General features: G+C 46.3%; 1 protein-coding gene across 1 annotated transcript in view; it reads left to right on the forward strand.

Moving 5' to 3' along the window:
- Positions 1–18,989, forward strand: part of LOC121837947 (phospholipid scramblase 2-like) — a 43,211-nt gene that overhangs the window by 19,978 nt on the left and 4,244 nt on the right. The window contains exons 3-7 of the mRNA XM_042293859.1: positions 303–407; positions 5,173–5,250; positions 9,647–9,786; positions 12,154–12,318; positions 15,852–16,013. Coding sequence (XP_042149793.1) covers positions 303–407; positions 5,173–5,250; positions 9,647–9,786; positions 12,154–12,318; positions 15,852–16,013 — 650 coding nt within the window. The remainder of the gene's footprint in view (positions 1–302; positions 408–5,172; positions 5,251–9,646; positions 9,787–12,153; positions 12,319–15,851; positions 16,014–18,989) is intronic.

An 18,989-nucleotide genomic window follows, 5' to 3' on the forward strand; every position in this document is an offset into this window, starting at 1 on the left:
TTTAAACAACAAAGGGGGTGGGTCATGAATCGGGTGGGGGTGCCCTTTCGGGATTTTACGGTTCTGATAACATGCAACAACTTATCAATTGTACAAATCTCATTCTCAAAGACTCCGTGAGACTTAGTCTGGGTAAGACATGGTAGAAAAATGTCAAATAATGTGGGGAAGCTTGGAAACTAAAACTGTAGTGCCGAGGGGCACCGTAAGTACTCTGGTCAGTACCCACAACCTTACTCGTGGTCCAAATTGACGTCACGGGCTATATAATGTGTTTCACCCTCCTCCACGTGGAGGTGCAGGTTACGGTGCAGCACCCCCCGCAGCACCCAACTGCCCGCCGGGCCTGGAATACCTGACTGCCATCGACCAGCTGCTGGTCAAGCAGAAGGTGGAGCTCCTCGAAGGTACCGACTCTACCAAATCCCTGTACCGTCAAGTCCTGCCCCTGCAGCCATGCCCATTCCAGTATAGAAAAATTCACAGGGTCTCTTATGTTAGCCCTAAGACGACTTGAAGGCAAAAGCCCAAGTGCCGATGCATTGAAGACAGACACATGATTTACTTTAATTCAATTAAATGAAATTCCTCTTAATTTGCTTTTTCGTCCCTCTCAATTTCATTTGCCTCTAACTTGCCCGAGTGGTCACGTAAACGTTTTGATACCTTGACGCCGACGTGTTTTTGCTCAAGGACTTTGAAGGTCGACTGAACGATGAGACATATGAGGCTTTCACTTTAAAAAGCCATGGCCGGCATGCGACTGCAACCGAAGCGCCTAAAAACTATGAAACCTTGCTAGCTCGATTCGGCGTCGGGCGTAGATTTTCACGACAAATTAGGGATGGTCCGAAAGTGATTGTCGTACCAAGTTATTCCTTGGCACGTGCCCAATTTTTATGAGGGCCCGTGAGTTGTATTTGAAGGCATCCGGTTTGAGTTAATGTTTTATTCGAACAGGGACATAATGAAAGACAACCAGCAGCAAGCACAACTGGGGGTGCGCTTTCCATAGCCACCCCTAACGGTCAAACGTGAGGTTGAAGACACGTGACCAATCTGAAGAAGTACAAGTCGTGCACTGGCATGATCTAATGATAACATGTTGCAATGACGCAACGTTTTCACTGTTGCAAATGGCAGAATTACCAAGGTTACTCCTAAGAAGTAACAGAGTTACCCTTCACCCATATTTTATGAGTGTGTTGAGTTAGTCGCAGTGACTCCCAAAAAGTAACTAGCTTGGGTTTAAACTTTCATTTTATATACAGGGTGTCACAAACAAAACTTTACACGGTCTTTTTTACCGCAAAAATAAACTAGGCATCGCCGAACGCTCATTTTCCCCTCAAAGGTAGCGCTAGAAATCACAGCCAGATGCCAAAGTTTCAGCCCAATCCGATAACTTAATCACAAGTTATAAGTGATTTTCTGAAAATTTCAATGGGAAAATGGAGCCCATTTCTGCCCGTGCCCCATGTGTTCGAAAACTCAGTCGGCCGCCATTTTCCCGTTGAAATTTTCAGAAAATCACATAACTTTTGATTAAGTTATCGGATCGGGCTGAAACTTTGGCATCTGGTTGTGACCTCTAGCGCTACCTTTGGGTGGAGAATGAGCGTTCGGCAATGCCTAGTTTATTTTTGCGGTGAAAAAGACCGTGTAAATTTTCTTTCGTGACAGCCTGTACAATCGCCGACCGATTTTTGGGACTTTGCAGGGACTGAAAAAAACCTCCAAATAATGGAGCAGCCCGAAAAATGCAGCAGATTAAAAAAACTTGCCTTTATTACGTCTAAGAAGGCTTGAAAAGTGTGGTTATCATTTGAGCCCGTTCTCGTTTCGACCTTCTCACTTGGCCCTTCTCAAAACAACCATTCTCAAAAAGATCTTCTCTCTTGGACCTGTCGCATTTGGTCCTTTCTCGTTTCGTCTTTCGCATTCCAACCCTCCTCATTTGGGCCCATTCTCGTTTCGCCCTTTTCACCTGGCCCTTTTCAAAACAACCATTCTCGAAAATATCTCGCCTTGACCCGTCGCACTTGAATTGTCTTTTTAGGGTAATATTAATACATTGATACAATTTGTGCGTGTGTGTGTGTGTGTGTGCCACATTACAGGCATACTCTCTCTGCTAAGGATTTTAACAGTGCGTCGAGGTCGTCGTGAAGAGCTACTAGCTGGCAATAAAACAGACCAACTATTTATCGCAGCCAGATCATTTTCCGAAATGTCACGTTGTTTGAGGTCTCTCGACTTGGGACAACGCCACCACTTCTATATTGCAGTGGTTTTCAAAAGGGGGTCTGCGAAGGCATCCTAGGGGTCTCTGCAAAGCCCTGTTTCATCAGTCAGGCACGGCAATATTAGTTGTCTTTCTTCACGTTGAGGAGGCACGTTCCAATTTTCGGGAGAGTGCTCTCGTGTGTATGTCAATGAGATAACTCCATTTCACACTAGCAATTAGTTATATCCATTTATTAAATCATTCTCATGATAACCTATACATTTCTATTCCCCTCACCCCGAACGAGGTCCTCCATCATCTCCGCCTTTCTACAAGGGGTCCGCGAAACATCAATGGTTGAGAACCACTGCTATTATGTATGCTATTTCTGTTCAAAGTTTCCAAATTTAATGTTCATCATTCTTTTTTTCCTCATTTGCGTAGAGGAAGAAAAGCAGGCGTCAATGTACGATTATTAGTGCATACCTCTACACATAACATATATCTGATGGTATGTTGGGGGCCCAAGCAAGGTAAGGCTCATCAAAAGCCGCGAAGGCATAACAACATTAGAAGCATGCCGAACTAGTGCCATTTAGTCGTAGTGCGAACGGGCGAAATGAGAATGGGTCCAGTTGTGAAAAAGACGATTCTGATCTTATGAGAAGGTTCAAACGAGAAGGACCAAATGAGAATGGGTCGAAAAGTGCAAGGTTCAAATGCGATTTGGACGTTTTGAGATACACCCGCTTGAAAAAGCTGTGAATAGTGCCAGCTTCAGGTTATGCCTCCATTTGTGTTTGGCAATTTTGTACTAGCTTAAGAGTTGCTGCCTACTTTTCTAGCGTTATGGTCAAGTACTTTCTGCGCTTCTTAGCAACACATTGCGGCAGCGGAAGAACAGATGAGGCAATGACATCCAAGCCAGCATAGCCCAAAAACACGGTACACCGAGGTGAGATAGAGATGAAAGGCGCAAGCCCACAACTGCAGTGGCGAATGAAGAAAGTAAAAAAATAACAGCGATGTTGATGATAATGGTGCACAGCTACGGAAAAATAGCCGTGCATTGTCACCTAGCAGTAAGACTTAGCACTCCTGAAGTAGCGCTGCCAAAACAAGTCAATCCATGTACAGCCAACATATAATCCAAAATGGCCGCTTCTCGGTCGTGTTTCCCGCTGATCTCTCGCGAAGATTTTGTCCGAAAAATTGAACTCTCGGACTTCAAGCTGTCCGAAACATTGGGAGTGAATATGCACTATTTCTATTGGGTAATGTCACGGTTCCTCCTTTAGGTCTGAAATATCAAACCAGTCCGAATTTTTGGCATCCGAAAAATCGGTCAGCGACTGTGTCCCATGATTTCAAGGTGTGCTGAAAATGGGTACCTGACATTTCATCAAACACCATTTCATCAAAGTGCATTTCATCGAGCGCCGATTTATCGAGCACCATTTCATCAAATCTGTTGATGCCGTTTCATTGAATTTCACTTCCCCAAATTTTGGAGCATTACAGTGCTTCGTAAATGTTTTACTCTTGCTTCTGAGTTGTTTTCACTCCGCCGTCGAATCGGCAGAAAAAGAATTCATACCGCTGGCTGCCTCTTCACCAATATTATGGTTAGGTACTAAATCATAGAACATAACAAAACTTGAGTCGTAGGGGACTTGTTGTTTTCGGGTAAGGTAAGCGGCTGCTCACCACCTCACACTTTGTTCCCTCTTCATCCCTCTAGTTGTTCACGCATGAGAAGTACTTCCTGGAAAAAAGATAACAATAAAAGGTGGAACGAAGAATAGTTTTAATTTGTATTGCTATGTTTACTTGTGTTTTCATTCTGTCCTAGGAGAATGACTTCCTTTCTAAGAACATAGGTCGAAATCCCGGCAGGTCCACGGTTCTGTCGATTATGAGAAATTAAGAAAAAGGGGATACACATGTTTTTGTCTGTTTCATGCGACATGGAGACAGGTCATTGCTTCCAGAACTGCTTCGTGCTTGAAGCACAATACGTCCATTCAAGGACGACTATTAATTAGGCATTCTAAAATACCTGATTAAGCGAAATTTTAGTTTAGGTTGAAAACTGGCTACCGGATGGCTAAAATATTCTATTCAAACAAAAATCAGGCACAAATGTGTTTCATGCAGTGCGCATTGCCTTAGATCTGCGCAGACATCAAGCCATCATCACACCCCGATTTTAACGAAATTTACAATGAACAGATATTTTCCATATTCCTATCATACTCTTACGGAAAATCGTGTGCTTTTCTTCCTTTAAGCAATGTAAAACAGAAATAACAGAAAAACCCAAGAGGTTCTTTGGTGATGCACATGACTTAAAGTTTGGCAAGAAAGGAGGCAAAAAAAACAACTAAACATTCTCTAAGCTCTGAGCTTAGACAACCCACTCGTCTTCCTTTCAACCTGTCATTGTCTGGATGTGCTTCAAAGACTTCTTCCAGTTGTCCAACTTTCTTCCAGTTGTCCAACTTTCTTCCAGTGGTCCAATTTTCCAGCAAGACCACCAATAGCTGCAAGAGTTGCAGTTTCAAGGAGTTTGTTCCTCCAAATGGGGTGTCTAAGCTCTTTTGCGTATGTGCTCTGCTAATACGAGCAACACCTGCTACCTTTTTCGGAGCTTAGCGAGAAATGTCACCAAGAAGTGTTTGACAGCAGACGACAGCCTGTGACACCAGAATTTGAATTAATTCTTTTGTGTGTGCAACTGGATTGCCTTTTTTACTGTAGTGCATGGTATCGAGCCAAATGCTGGGGCACACTCTCTCCTTCTCCAAAGGTTGTTTGTATAATGTTACGACTATGCAGTGGCTCGAGCTACTATTGCCAATGGTGCTGGCTTGGCTATGGCTAGCCTTGGCTCTTTGTGCGAGAGCCTGTGCCTGAGCCGTGCCCCTCGTCTCAATTGCTTGCAGCTTTCCTTGGGTTTGAGACACAGAACAAGTACACCATCAAGAACAGCATGGGCCAGAAGGTCTACCACGCCACAGAAGGCAAGTCTGACGTGCTCAGTTCCTGGCCCAAGACGCTTCTCTGTGCCCTTTGGCAGTTCTAATAGTGGGATGCATGGGTTCCCCTTGGTTCCACTTTTAAACATGACAGTCTTTCGACTGTCATGTTTAGAAAAGGTATCCCAGATGACACCGACCAGGTTCTAATCTGGACATAGTATTTCGTTGCCCCACAAATGAGTTAAACACAAAATGAATGAGTTGTGTCGGTGGCACTGAATTTTATTAACAACATTCCACCCTTTCATTCTCCTAACTCTTATAAGCTGTGTCATTTTCGGTGATTGCCGTCGGTTCTCGCATGCTCAATTTGGGAATAAAAAGACCTTTGTCGAAGACATCTAGAAACCATGTTGAATAAACCTGAGACTGGGGCAGAAATGAACATATAAGTCGAAAGAACAGAAAAGGACAGGGCAGGAGACGTCATCCTGTCTTTTCCTGTTCCTTCGACTTATGTGTTTATTTCTGCCTCAGTCTCAGGTTTATTCAACATGGTTAACATTCACCAGCTCACGTGCACCCTTACTATATTGTCGCTAATCAACATCTCGAAAACAATGTAAAGTATGTTATGGTACAGTCAACTCCCGTTTATACAAAGTTCACGGGGACCGCCGAAAGCTTCGAATTTAACCGCAAGAAACAAAAAGGGTAATTTTTATTAGTTTGAAAACTGACTCATTTATGAAAAAAAAATCGGTGGTTGCCGTCTGCTTCTTCTTGCAGAATCTTGCTGTGGAAAGTAAGTTCTGCAGACTGTAGATGTGCCCGAGTGCTTCTTCAGCGATGTTCTCTGCTGCGAAAAACGGCTGCACGAGGGCAAGGCCCGCAGCTACATCAGCAGGCGGCAGTTGTGGCTCAGTTTCAACGTCGTCGTCTTCGATGTCGCTTTTGTTGCTAGCCTTGCGTGGCCAAACAATTTTAATGATTTCAACGTCCTTCAGTGCACCGCTTGTTTCCACTGTGCTGTCCACGGCAACATACTCTTCAAATTGGACGTCGCCGAGAGCTGCTGCAAGACCATTGTCGTCAAGCTCACTTGTCTCTGCTTCCTCCGCTGGGCAGGACGAATCACCCCCTGAAGCACTTGCTATGAAACCACAGGCCCTGAAGCAGTTGGCAATGGTTTCTTCTTTAACGCGTCCCCAAGCTCGCGCTAGCATGTGCATGGCACTTAGAAGCCTTACCTCGCACTGAGTGGAGTTATCCATGCACAGTATCATTCGCTCGAGAAGGTGTTTTCTGTACAACACCTTTACATTTTTTTATAATTCCCTGGTCCGTGGGTTGCAACACCGATGTCATGTTGGCTGGCAAGTAAGCAAGGCGGATGGCACTCGGGGACGGCACATTTATGTGGGCACTGCACTGGTCCACAAGAAACAATACCTTGCGGTTTGATGATGCAAACTTGCAATCCAGATTTTTTGAGCCAGTCTTGAAAAATGTCCGACGTCATCCATGCCTTCCTATTAGATGCGTAGTCCACGGGAAGCCTTCTGAGGCCTTTCAAACACTGAGGCATAGCGGTCTTCCCGATCACCAGCAGGCGACGTCGCTCAGCGCCGGACATATTGGCCGCAATCAAAACAAACACCTTGTCTTTACTACATTTTCCTCCAGCGCAATCATTGTTTTTGAATGTCAAAGTCTTCTCTGGTAACATCCGATAAAAAAGTGTGGTCTCGTCGGCAGTAAAGATATCTTCCGGCTGATGCTCGTTCATGTACTCGCGAAGCTTTCCTTGCTTCCACGTCGCACATGTTTCGTGGTTGACTGACGCCTTTTCTCCTCTCGCACTCTTAAAAACGAGGTCATGACGATGCTTGAAGCTTGTCAGCCATCCATCAGAAGAAACAAAGTTGTCGATCCCTAACATTGTTGCAAGAGACAAGGCTTTTGCTGCAACAATTTCACCACTGAGGGAAAGTTGGTTGCTTCGTGCTTCCCTAATCCAAAGGAGCAGTGCTTGCTCGAATTCCGGGTTGGCGCTGGTGCATATTCTCTTTCGAGACATCTTGAATTGATCATTCCCAAAAGCATCCAGTATCGAGCGCTTGTTCTTGATGAAGTTTAAGAGGGTGTTAGGCTTGATGCCATATTTCCGTGGAATGTCTTGCTTGGCGGCGCCTCCTTTCTCAACTTCTTTCAAAATCTTGACTTTCGTGGCCAAGTCAAGCGTGCGATACAATCCACGAGTTGTCGTGGTCGCGACTGCAGCCGAAATGGGGCACGTGGAACCACCGGTGGAACAAGACCACGCACTCCCGCCCGAACCAACTCGAGGAAAGACGCGGGAAGAGGCAAAAACGATGCCATTGTGCCAACGTGCGGCTTGCGCAGGTCTTGACTGTTCAATCTTGCCGCTTCCTGAGCTGCGGCGCTGTGGTCGGCTGCGATGCCAACGATACCGATTCGGTACACAAAGCTATTTTTGCGCTTTAAAACTGTCACATTGATCAGATATTACGGTTGCCTCGAGGCTTTCGATTGAAAATTAACTTCTAATTGCCCGATATTTTAGACTTTTCGCTTCCAATTACCGAGCATTTTTTTCCACAGGATTGCATGCAGAACTGATGGGGTCCTCACTTCCAATTAATCGATAATTCCAATTAAGCGACTTTGAATCATCGGGAGCCGACTCTAGTTCTCTGCAGCCATGGGTGTCCAGGGGAGATAGGTTTTTGTGTGAGGATTTCTTTGTCTCATCTAGCGGCCCTCAAAAACCTTATCGGTGCTTATGTTTTTCCGAATCATACGCTTCTCTACACCGGCCTCTTCTAAAACATATCGACTAAATTTTATACGTCCTTTCCATCTGCCAAAAGAGATGAGCCAAAAATTGATGGCTTGCATGTAAAGAAACCGGTGTGAGGGTAAGCACTCCTGTGAGACTTTGTGTATACGCTCCTGCTTTAAAGGCTTCAATGGGTGACTTCTAGCCGGAGCGCAATTCCACAAATGCTGAGATGCTCCGGTGCTTGAATGCTACAGTGACTCATAGCCAATAACATTGTTCGCCAAGCTCGCGTGTAGTGTCTTTGTAGCCCTGAAAAGGAAGCAGCTATTTGACTCTCTTTATTCTTAATCTCAGACTTCGGAGTGCAGATTGATCCATTTCACGTTGCATTTATGCACCTGACATATCTGCAATTATTTTCCTGTACAGATACTATTGTTAATTTACAGTGAGTTGTGATGCAATCAGTATGCTCTGTGGTGCTTGTCCTCTACCTGAAAGGCAATGCTTGGGTACATCATGCACGTCTCCCTCTGAGAACGTCCTACTGGGGTTGCTTATACTAATGTAGCGACAAAAGCAAAACTGTTCTGTTTTTGGTGATCTATGGCGGCCCTCTTTTGCCTTCTCGGGTGGCGTGGTCGTAATCGCGATTACTCGTGTATACCCATAATATTTTATATATCTTGTTCCTGTCCTAACCCTGAGTCGAAGCGTTGCATTAATTTTCCAAGATTCTTTCAACACCTAATAATCTCATTTAAACCAGATCTGCTGGAAGAGACTCCTGTAGTCCCTTCTAACCGAATGATAGACTTCCTTGCGCTACTCCATTCATCCCTGAGCTGACACTGTGGCGAAAGCTATGGGCCCGTCGGCCCAGTTGTACGTCCATCTTTCACCACCTTGTCCTGCTCCCGCTCATATCGACATTCCGAGTGCGGGATCAGGTGACGAAAGGGAATGTTTGATTGTTCTGGCAAGCACCTAGCTCCCACCGCACCGTCATCTTACGAGTGAATAGAGTGTAACATTGGCTTCCTAAGCAAACTCGAGGTTTACCTGGTTTCAGGCTAAACTTTTGTGAAACCCTTTTTATTTATATATTTGAAAAGACTGTTATCCCTCTCTCTCGAGGGCCATTACAGTTAGTGTCCAAATGACTGAAAAAATGTGAATGAGAGAAAAATAGTCTACGACAGACAGGTCTTCAAGAAAGTGAAAAGCAGAAACAACGCTAAATATCAAATTCGTAGCAAAAATACAACAACAAAAAGGCATAAAGGGACACACTGAAAACAATCTATCACGATAAATATCACATCAAAGAAAGTAGTTTGCATTTTTATTTATTAAACAGTGCAATGATGGATTGCTCGAAGGAGGATACAATTTTTATACTATTTAAATCTCGTTCGACGATCAATTTCAAGCCTCGATGGTCTTCACAAAAGCTAATTGCTTAAAGGTGTGTATTTGGCCCATGGTACAGTTATCCCTCAATGCACTTTGTCACAGATGGTCTTTGTAGCTTCTGAGCCATAAACCCCCCCCCCCCCCCCCCCCCCAAAACCGTCGTCAGCTTTGAGCGGTCGCACAATTTGAGCGAGGGTTGCGTCCGCATCGCCGCAGACACGGACTGCTGCACGCGCAACTGCTGCGGGCCCGCCCGTCCCTTCGACATCAAGGTGGCGGACAACAGCGGGAACGAGGTGCTGCACTTCCAGCGAGACCTGCGCTGCACCTCCTGCTGCTGCCCCTGCTGCCTTCAGGTGAGGGCACGGTCCCGTCGGCGCCGAGACGTTTCGGCGCTTATCATCGGGTGCAAACACCAAGTTTGACGGTGCATGCAAAAAAATTTAGGCGCGTCTCGGTCGTATCCGATCAACTCGGAGATGCACAGATCATGTTGCGAATGAGCTGGGCACATAGTATGTCTGTGTGTGTGATGTCGCGCGACGTCGTGTGACGTCACGGTCACGTGACCCCACTACGTCACGACAGGGTGTCGTGGAAAATTACCCTTACCTGGAAAATTTTCCTGCCAAATTTAGCGGGGAAATTTGACCCTCGTGACGTCACATGGGACGTCAAGAGGGTAAAGTGACGTCTTGTGTGAATGAAGATTTTGGTCCGTTTCAAAAGGAGTGTTCAGAATGCCGACACGCTTACTATGGACTTTGACATGGATTATGACCGGAGTTTGTTCTAACAGTTGAGACTGACGAAATTTGAATGAATATTAGGAAACAACCGGTTTATTGAAACTTGTGAACTTTGAAGCGTAATGACTTTTTATTGTGCTGTACCGGTGATCATCATCACTGCGTGCTTTGGGTTATACGAGGCTCATGAGGCACAGAGTTTGATGACAGCAGTGCGCAAAATGAATGCCATCGCTACCGAACCAAAGCTGGTAATGTCAGAAATAATGACTGCTGCTGAAGAGCAGCAGTCATTATAATGGAATGATGAACTGCTTATGAACTCTCACATACTAGTCCATTATATCTGAATGTATGTCATAACAGAATCTAATAAGCGAAGTTGGCTCAATGAGATAGGAAGACCAACCAAACTTCACAAATTGGTATATGATATAACTATATATCTGCTGTAACCAGATCAGTTGTAACAATGTTCTAATATATATATATATATATATTTTTTTTTTTAAAGTTTTCTGCCATTGCTTGGCATAAGAAATAAACCTGGTGTCTGGTAAAACAAAGGACGGTGTTTTTCTCGCTGCAAAAGTAAACCGTTCATTGCCAAGTGCTTGGTCTTTCCACTCAAATGTAGCGCTAGGATTTGGAACCAAATTCCAGTTTCAGAACTTAACTTTACCCAATCCAAAAGCATAAGTGATTTTTTAGAAATTTCCACCGAGGACAGACGGCCAATGAAGCCCACAAATACAGGGGAGTTGAGCGGCACCTGCTACCCAGAAGCAGGCTCTGTTTTCTCATTCATAGTTCCAAAAACTCTGTTACAAATTTCTAATGAGATAAGGGTATGGCCTGAAACTTTGCTAGTGCTACCTTTGAGAGGAGACTGAGCATTGGGTGGCACATAGTTTATTTTTGCGGCCACGAGGAAGATGCAGATTTTTCTTTTCACAAACACCTGGCACAGTGATAAACGCAGAATGGGTGAACTGCAGCAGTCTGGCACAAAGCTTAATGTTGAGTTAGGTATAAGCATGGTCTTCGGATCAACTACTTACTAGTCTGGAAACTTTAGCAGCTTCCACCCTACTAAATGTTGACACTACAAGCGGCACTGATCAATGTAGAAAATAAATGGTAATTTGTTTTTAAAGCGGACGTAGCCTCCTTAGTAAGCATTTTGATTATTTTGGAACAATACGACCCCCAGGTTTCGGGTATAAATCGCGTTTCCAGTTGTCGCATCTTTCTGTCACCTCCGTGGGGTTCTACGAAAGAGTAGATGCAGCGGCCCCTCCGAACCCACTTCCATTCGTTAGGTTCACCGGGCGGTCTGATTGGTTGACTCCTAATGACGGTGCTTCAATTCGTCCCCGGGGAAAGTTTTCCCATAGCGTGGCGAAAGGATTCCAGACCAGGTATGCTAATCTAAGGACCGTGGCATAAGGCACCAGGTCCCAGATGTTGGTTTTCTCTCCCACGATTCAACGTTTTCGGAACTGGAGTGGTGAGGCTGTTCGACTCTATACTTTGTTTTGCCTTACGTCTGGCTGCAGCGGGTGCTCCGAGCCGTCGGAGCCAATCCAAGGCCATGCGAGTTTCCTGCGACCTTGGAGAGGAAGCGCCGTGACGTACGGAAGGCATAGTCACTAGTGCACCGTTCGCCGTGCTGAATGGGCTGGGATGAAATTCGAATAAAATTAACTGTGGGGCTAGTTGGCTACTCATCATAACAATTGAAAAGCGACAAGGACAAGGGTTAGAACGAAGCAGGACATGCACCTCCTGTCTTGACAAACGTTTGTCCCGTCTTGTTTTACCTCTTGTCGTCATACTTTGCGCTTTTCGATTTTTATGGCTGGGATGGCCCGTGGCTTCCACCTCGGCCGGACGTAAGGGGAGCGTACAGGTGCTCCCAGGGGTGAGCTTCTGCAGTCCGCGCTACAATCCGCCCGTGCGCCGCGCGTGCAGAGGCTGGAGGTGTCCGCCCCGCCGGGACGCCCCATCGGCTGGGTGGTCCAGGAGTGGAGCATCCTGACACCCCAGTTCCGAGTGGAGAATGCGGCCGGCGAGTGCGTGCTCAGGATCGAGGGCCCCATCTGCACCATGAGCATCTGCGGCGACGTCGAGTTCAAGGTGGGTGCGACGAGGGGCGTCTCTAGCTGGGTCGCCAGAGAGCTGTCCAAAGAGGACAAGTTTTCTACAGTCGCAGCATCTGTTATACTGGAAGTGGAGGTATCCCTCCAGTTCCAGTCTGATTTTGTGCATTTCCTTTTGCTGGTGGGAAAAGCTGCCCTCCACTTGCATCTTTAAACAGAGGCTTAGAGCGTCCTTGTCACATGGACAGCCAGTCCCACACTCTTCCTGGCTATGGTTAAGGCCTCCGCCGTTGTCGTCAGTCCTCAATCTCCCAAAAACAGGAAAGTGGAAGAGACGGCAGTGAGGAGGAAGGCCATGCTTTTTATGTTAATGTCCAAAATGAAAACTAATGCATGTGCTGCAACTTTAACCTTTTCTTTAAAAGAGAAGTCGGCTCTTTTTTTTTTTTTTTTGGCCAAGCACAGCATTTGGTGTGTCCCGTTTGGACTGCCCTTGACGGAGAGCGTATCCAAGTTCGCACATACTGTGTCCAGCATGCGAAGGTTTCTGCGCCAGGAAATCATTTTATATTTCGTGCTGCAAAATATGAAGTGATCTGATTCATTTAATAATTTTATGGCACAAATATCAGTTTGAACCTATGCATTTCATATAAATCATTCTGCTTGGGGCAAGTCTAATTAATATTAAATAATTAAACAAATAGGGTGTTAAATCGAATAGCGCTTCGGCATTCATAGCCTTCACAGCGCTGGGGAAAATTATAGATGCTATCTCTAGTGTTGGAGCTAGAGACAATGCTGTGCTGTTCACTTTGAAGCACCATTCGTGCATCCCTAGGCAGAACACATGTTCTCTTAATGGGAGAGCACCCTCTTATCTCCTTTGATCTACGCTCTGCAGCAGCTGTGCAAGGGCACTGCCATAACCAACCTTCGGTTTTCGTTTCCTATTATTCCGTTTACTTAGCATTGTCGTTAGGGACAGGTTATTGCCAACTTAGATTTTACTCTGCCCTTGTCTCCAGCATAGGCCTTTGTGGAGGCTCTTCAGCGCCTGCTTCAGTGGTTCGGTATATGGATAAGACGAGAGAAGGTCGGCAATGCCGGCCGTGATCTGGTGCATGTGTAAAGAGTTTTTACTCAATTTCATTGCTGACAGAAACCTTTTACACCAGCTCTAGTATACTGGATATATAAACCTAGTGAAATGGATAATTGGGCGAGTTGATAACAGTTCGTCATAACTTGCAGCATGACTGGGACAAGGACAGACAGACAAGAGAAAATGCAGGACATGTCATCATCGTCGGAAGCTTTGTCGGCTTCGTCGACATCCTCACAAATTCGCAACGATATCTCACTGACACCATTGCAAAATGGCAACAACAAGAAACGAAAGAAGGTGGAGACGGGCGAAGCGACGAAAGACCAAATATAATGAAGGGAGCACCGCTGGGAGCCGCTGTTAGCCGCCGCGAGCCGCCGTGAGCAACAAGAAGTGAAACCTCGTTCTTTTCTTTTGCTGCGCGTCCACAACGGGTAGAGCGATGGAGGGGAGGGGAGGGGGTGAGGTGCGAAGCGCATTATGTACCCCTTCCCATCTTACATCGTGAGGGGCATTCGTGAGCGGCACCAGCCGCGAAACCTGACACCCGTGGGATGGACGGGAGTGGCGGCCTGCCAGCTGCCGCTGCTTCGATTGTTTTGTGCACCGAAAGCTTTCTGAAACAAGAAGCGGCACGACGCTACGCTGCTACGACGACGCCGGCTCAGTGACTCATTAGCTCCAGCTCCATGCGCTCGGTAGGATTGCGAAATTTGGTCACGAATGTAGGCAAAATTCTCTGGTCGTGATTGTAGGTCGACCCTTAATTTGACATTTCCGGGAAAAAGAAGGTCGACTTATATTCTAATAAATATGGTACTCTTTCTTCAATTATAACTAGGGCTCCGTATTTTCGGACAAATCCGAAAAACTCAGAAAAACATCCGCCGGTAAAATTTCTGTCAATTTGGATTTATCCCATAAATTCCGAATCATGTGCTCATGCCACCCCCCCCCCCTAACCCCACCCTCACCCCCACCCCCACCCCACCCCTACCCAAGGAAAAAAAAAAAAGTAATTTTATTTTTTTTACAATTTGAGCAGCGCAGAATTAATGGTCCTGGGAAAATGACACCATGATCATCTTTCAAGCCTCAGACAGGTCTTACAGCTTGTCTCGTGAGGGTTGGTTCAGGGAAACAGGTCATCGTACCATTCGTGTCACGACAAAAGCCACTCTTTTGGTTTCCAGCTGGGCCATGGGATTTGGGACTGGGAGAAAGAAGAGGGTATGTTTCTGCGGGTAACAGTGAAAGCGCATGGACCATAGAGATTGTATAAAATAGGGAAGAGGGGCAGTTGAAACTTCTCTATTACATCCTTAACCACTTCACCTCGCGTGGCCAAGGGATAGATTGATGGGATGACTACGAGCTTCCTTGCAGCTACCTCCGGCAGTTTATTGATCTGAAGGTATCGACGTTTATCGAAGCCACACTTGAGTGCAACTTTTGTTGTGGGACAAAATTAGTATTGCCAATGACACCAATGCCAAATTCAACTGAAGAAATCTTAATTGAAACAAGCGCGTTTTATTTTTGATCTGGCATATGTTTACATCCGGTTATTATTCATTATTTTTTATTAGGAAACACTGTGAAGTTTATATCTGAACTCCGGATAATTGGGGATTTACGAAAAATAAACTCTGATAAGCACCGAATTTTTGCTAAAAAGTAAACTCCGAAAAACACCCTCCGAATTTCATGAAAACATAAACTCCAAAAACATGTAGCCCTAAATATAACCCAGTTTGGCACAGTACTATCCTACAAAGCCACAAACCCTTAACCATCATTATCTACAGACTGTGAAGATAATTACTGGGTTTTGTGTTTCGGTCAATACCAAAAAACCTCAGTGAAGCCAGTGGTCTTCAAACAGTAGGCTGCCCTGTTGTTTTGAAGACCGGTGTCGCATGGAGATTCCTGTGGGGAAAAGGGAATTGGAACTGGACCCTCCTTTTTAGGAGTCTTGCAAAGTATGTTCTGGATGAGAAATTGTTAGTAATACATGTTTGTTTTAAGTGGGGCTGTTATAGGTGGGCTTGACTCTACTAGGGTCACGTGCATATTCAACGAAGATTGAGGATTCCTGTGCCTTTGTCCCATTCGCTTCAACACAAGCCTCGATGAATACCAATGTTTGTTCAGTGCCCAATCTAGACCACCAAAAATTGCTCCCAAATTAAAAAAAAGAAAAAATCCCTGAAAACATAAAGCCCTAATTGCGTTAATCTAGTTTTTCACCGCACTGCTTACTAAGCTCCTGCATCGTGTAACCCGTAATTATCATTGTCTCCCGAAGGTGAATATAACCTTATTTAGCGCAGTATGGCCTATGAGGCCTTTGTGACGCGAAGCCCTTGATCATCGTCGTCATTGCCGTCGGGCAGTGCGCTTTTGCGAACCGGAGGTTTAGTGACCTCACGCATCACCCTGGCGTGCCCTCCCCCTTGCAGGTGCTGTCCAAGGACGGGTCGGTGGAGGTGGGCAAGATCAGCAAGCAGTGGGCGGGGCTGCTCAAGGAGGCCTTCACCGACACGGACAACTTCGGCATCAGCTTCCCCATCGACCTGGACGTGCACATGAAGGCCGTCCTGCTGGGGGCCCTCTTCCTCATCGTGAGTCTGCCTCCTTTTTGCGTCACAAAAGCTGGTGCATTGTGCCGTCTATTGTATTTTCACGCGTATGCCCCGCACCCGCCTCTAACCCGCACCCCCAACTTACTACTCTAAGAAAAAAAACAAAAAACCTCACACGTTACCCACACTAACCACACAAAGCAGTGTCTGGATTTCACTAGAAACGATACCTTTATTAACGCAAATGCATTAACTGTCCCATAGAGCGAGCCGACATCCTCAGTTTGAAGCGCAAAAACGGCACCTTAAATCCTTTCTCCAAGTGAAGCCAGCTCCCAGCCATTAAGCCACGTGAAAAGCCTAGACAATGGCACCCAATTTCCCTGATCCCAAAGGAGTGGAGTAAAGCTGATGGATTTTTGGCTTCAGTCCCATTGGGAGGCGCGCGTCGACGAGATTCCCATTGATCACTGCGCATCAGTTTCAACGACAGCTCACTCCATGGCGCTGCGTGTCTGTCAGTGCACCGTTAACATGGAGCGCCCAAGGTCAGCGTGCCCAGGGGAGCGCGCACGCTGACCGGCGACGAAAAGTATGCAGCAGACGAAACAAGGGAGCGGACGAGCGGCTTGCATGCTTTTGCATTCACAACTCGTAAAAAGTGCTTAGGTGTACCTCAAGCCTTTTTCAAATACACTCGTCGCTGCAGCTATCTGAAGTGCCTTCACCATCGCAGGCGTTGTCGTAATCCATGCCGTCAAGGCGACTGCTGATGCGGCACTTTACGAAACTGTTCCGCACCATCTCGTCTGGAAAACTTGCGGTTGCGCCGGATCTCTGTCGACACGGCGTGACCGTGACCTCTTCTCTCCTCGGTGAAATTCTCGTGAGCTTTTTCCAGCTCGGTGAATGCGCCAGTCTTTGGACAGCAAGACGATCTTCGGTCGCAACTTGCAGTTTGCAGGCTCTTCTTCCTTCATTCTCGCGTGCATGACTCATCAGCGTCGTAGCAGTTGTAGTTTCGGCCTGCCGCTCAATTTCTGATCTCTTCGGTGACGGATCTGACGACGGTCGGATTCATTGCCGAAAAGACTGGAAGCCGCGAAGATTGTTGCCATCGACGGTAACGTGCGTTCGATGGCAACGATGCTCCGTGCGTTGCCGTCGAATCGATGGCTCGATAAGGCCGTTTGGTTCGCAAAAACAATTAAAAAGTGGCTACCCCACGAAAAAAAAAAGTAAAGTCTGGAGAAAGAAGTTTTTATGAGAGACCGAAGAAGAGGGACTCTGGGGAATCTATTTTTTCGATTTCGCGCTCGTTGCGGTGAAGCCGAACTGCCCACCGAAATTCGTGTATAACCCATGTAAAACCCGCATCAAAATTTACCATGAAATCAAACGCTAAGTAGGGGGTACTTAGCGTTTGATTTCATGGTAAATTTTGATGCGGGTTTTACTCGAGAAACTATGTTTTATGTGAGTGCCGTAGCTCATTTTCTTCCAGGGATATGAAATTGAAAAGCTTGAGGCATGGACATTGCTTAGGTTCCACTTGGCACTTTACTCAGCTGTCAATTTCACACCGAAGCACGCACGTACAGTAATTCCTCATTATAACGAAGTCAACGGAGCGGAAAAAAAAGTGCAATATACCGTAAGCAGTCGTTTGATAAAAGGGATAGAGCCAAAAAAACAGTGCCAGCAGCCCTCGAGGTGGATTGGAACACTGAGGGACACTCTGACCATATATTTAATCAAACAAACCTTGGTTATGAACAATAAGCGGCAGCTCACCGAGTAAAACAAATAATTAAGTGGAGTTTGCCGCTAATTTCATCCGGGCATCAGTACTCCTCGAACTGCTCCAGGCATTTCAAAAACACTGTGACCGCTGCTGCACTCCACCTTGTTTCGAAGCAGCCATAAAACGTTTCGTGTCTCCGCACTCATCGGCGTTTCCCGAAATGCCTTTCTGACGTCACTTCGTGTTTTCCCTGGCCGCACGCAAGGTCTACGATTGCAGCATTCGTGGCAGGTGCAACGACGGGAACATCCGCATCAACAAGCGTGAACAAAAGAGTTCCTCGGTGACTTCGCCGACATGTTTTCACACCCTCCTGTAGAGACTGTTGCAGCTCTGGGAATAGTGCGCCGGCTCGGCAGGCATGCGCGCCAGAGAAAGACCGACGTGTGCAAAGCAGTTGACAGTCCTTCATCTTCGGGTCGTGGGCGTGCTCTTTCTTGCCTGAGAAACTTCTTGAACCCGTCGAGTAGGCCTTGCTTGTTCCGTAAAATGGTGGACAGCGTTGACTAGCCGGGTCCAGAATGTCGAATTCTTTAGTGATTTCAGGCTTGGGCCGGCCACTTTCTTCCACCTCGCAGATCTAAGCGACTTTTGGTAAACACTCCCATACGATGCACGTGTGCGTGTGGATGCTGCAGGGGCACCTGTGCAAGTGCGTGCGTTAGGGGCTCCCGAAGGGACGATTTTCTCCAAACTCCACCGCTCCCTTGACTTGATCCCGATAGGAATTGGGCAGCATTGGTCGCGTGCGCTGTGAGTAGCGTCGGAACGTAGACGCTGCTCCCACTGCTAACTGCCCGCTTTGGTGCATTGGCATCGGAAGCAGCGCCCTGCCCTCCGTCACTCGTTTCTTCCGTTTACTTGTTTGACGTTTTCCTTACGCGTCTGTGTAGGCTTTTGTGCTTTCGGCATCTTGGCTTTCGTAATAAGTGTGGTCGGCCGCCAATGCACTTGGAATAATCCAGTTCAAAATGCATGCATTTCGGTCGGGACCATGTTGAACTTCGATAAAAGCAATGATTTGAAAAAAGTGATTTCGTTATAAGGAGGGATTGCTCTATAATCATTTCTCTAATTTCGCTAGATTTCGTGGAATTTACCGAAACAACTTAGACTCTCCGCTAAATTGAGCGGTGAAACGTTTCCCACTAATTTAGTTCGGCGGAAGTCTACCAATCAGTGAGATACACTTTTAATTTACACCTTTGCGT

This window comes from Ixodes scapularis, unplaced genomic scaffold (assembly GCF_016920785.2).
Source record: "Ixodes scapularis isolate PalLabHiFi unplaced genomic scaffold, ASM1692078v2 PGA_scaffold5__190_contigs__length_132052651, whole genome shotgun sequence".
Lineage (NCBI taxonomy): Eukaryota > Metazoa > Arthropoda > Arachnida > Ixodida > Ixodidae > Ixodes > Ixodes scapularis.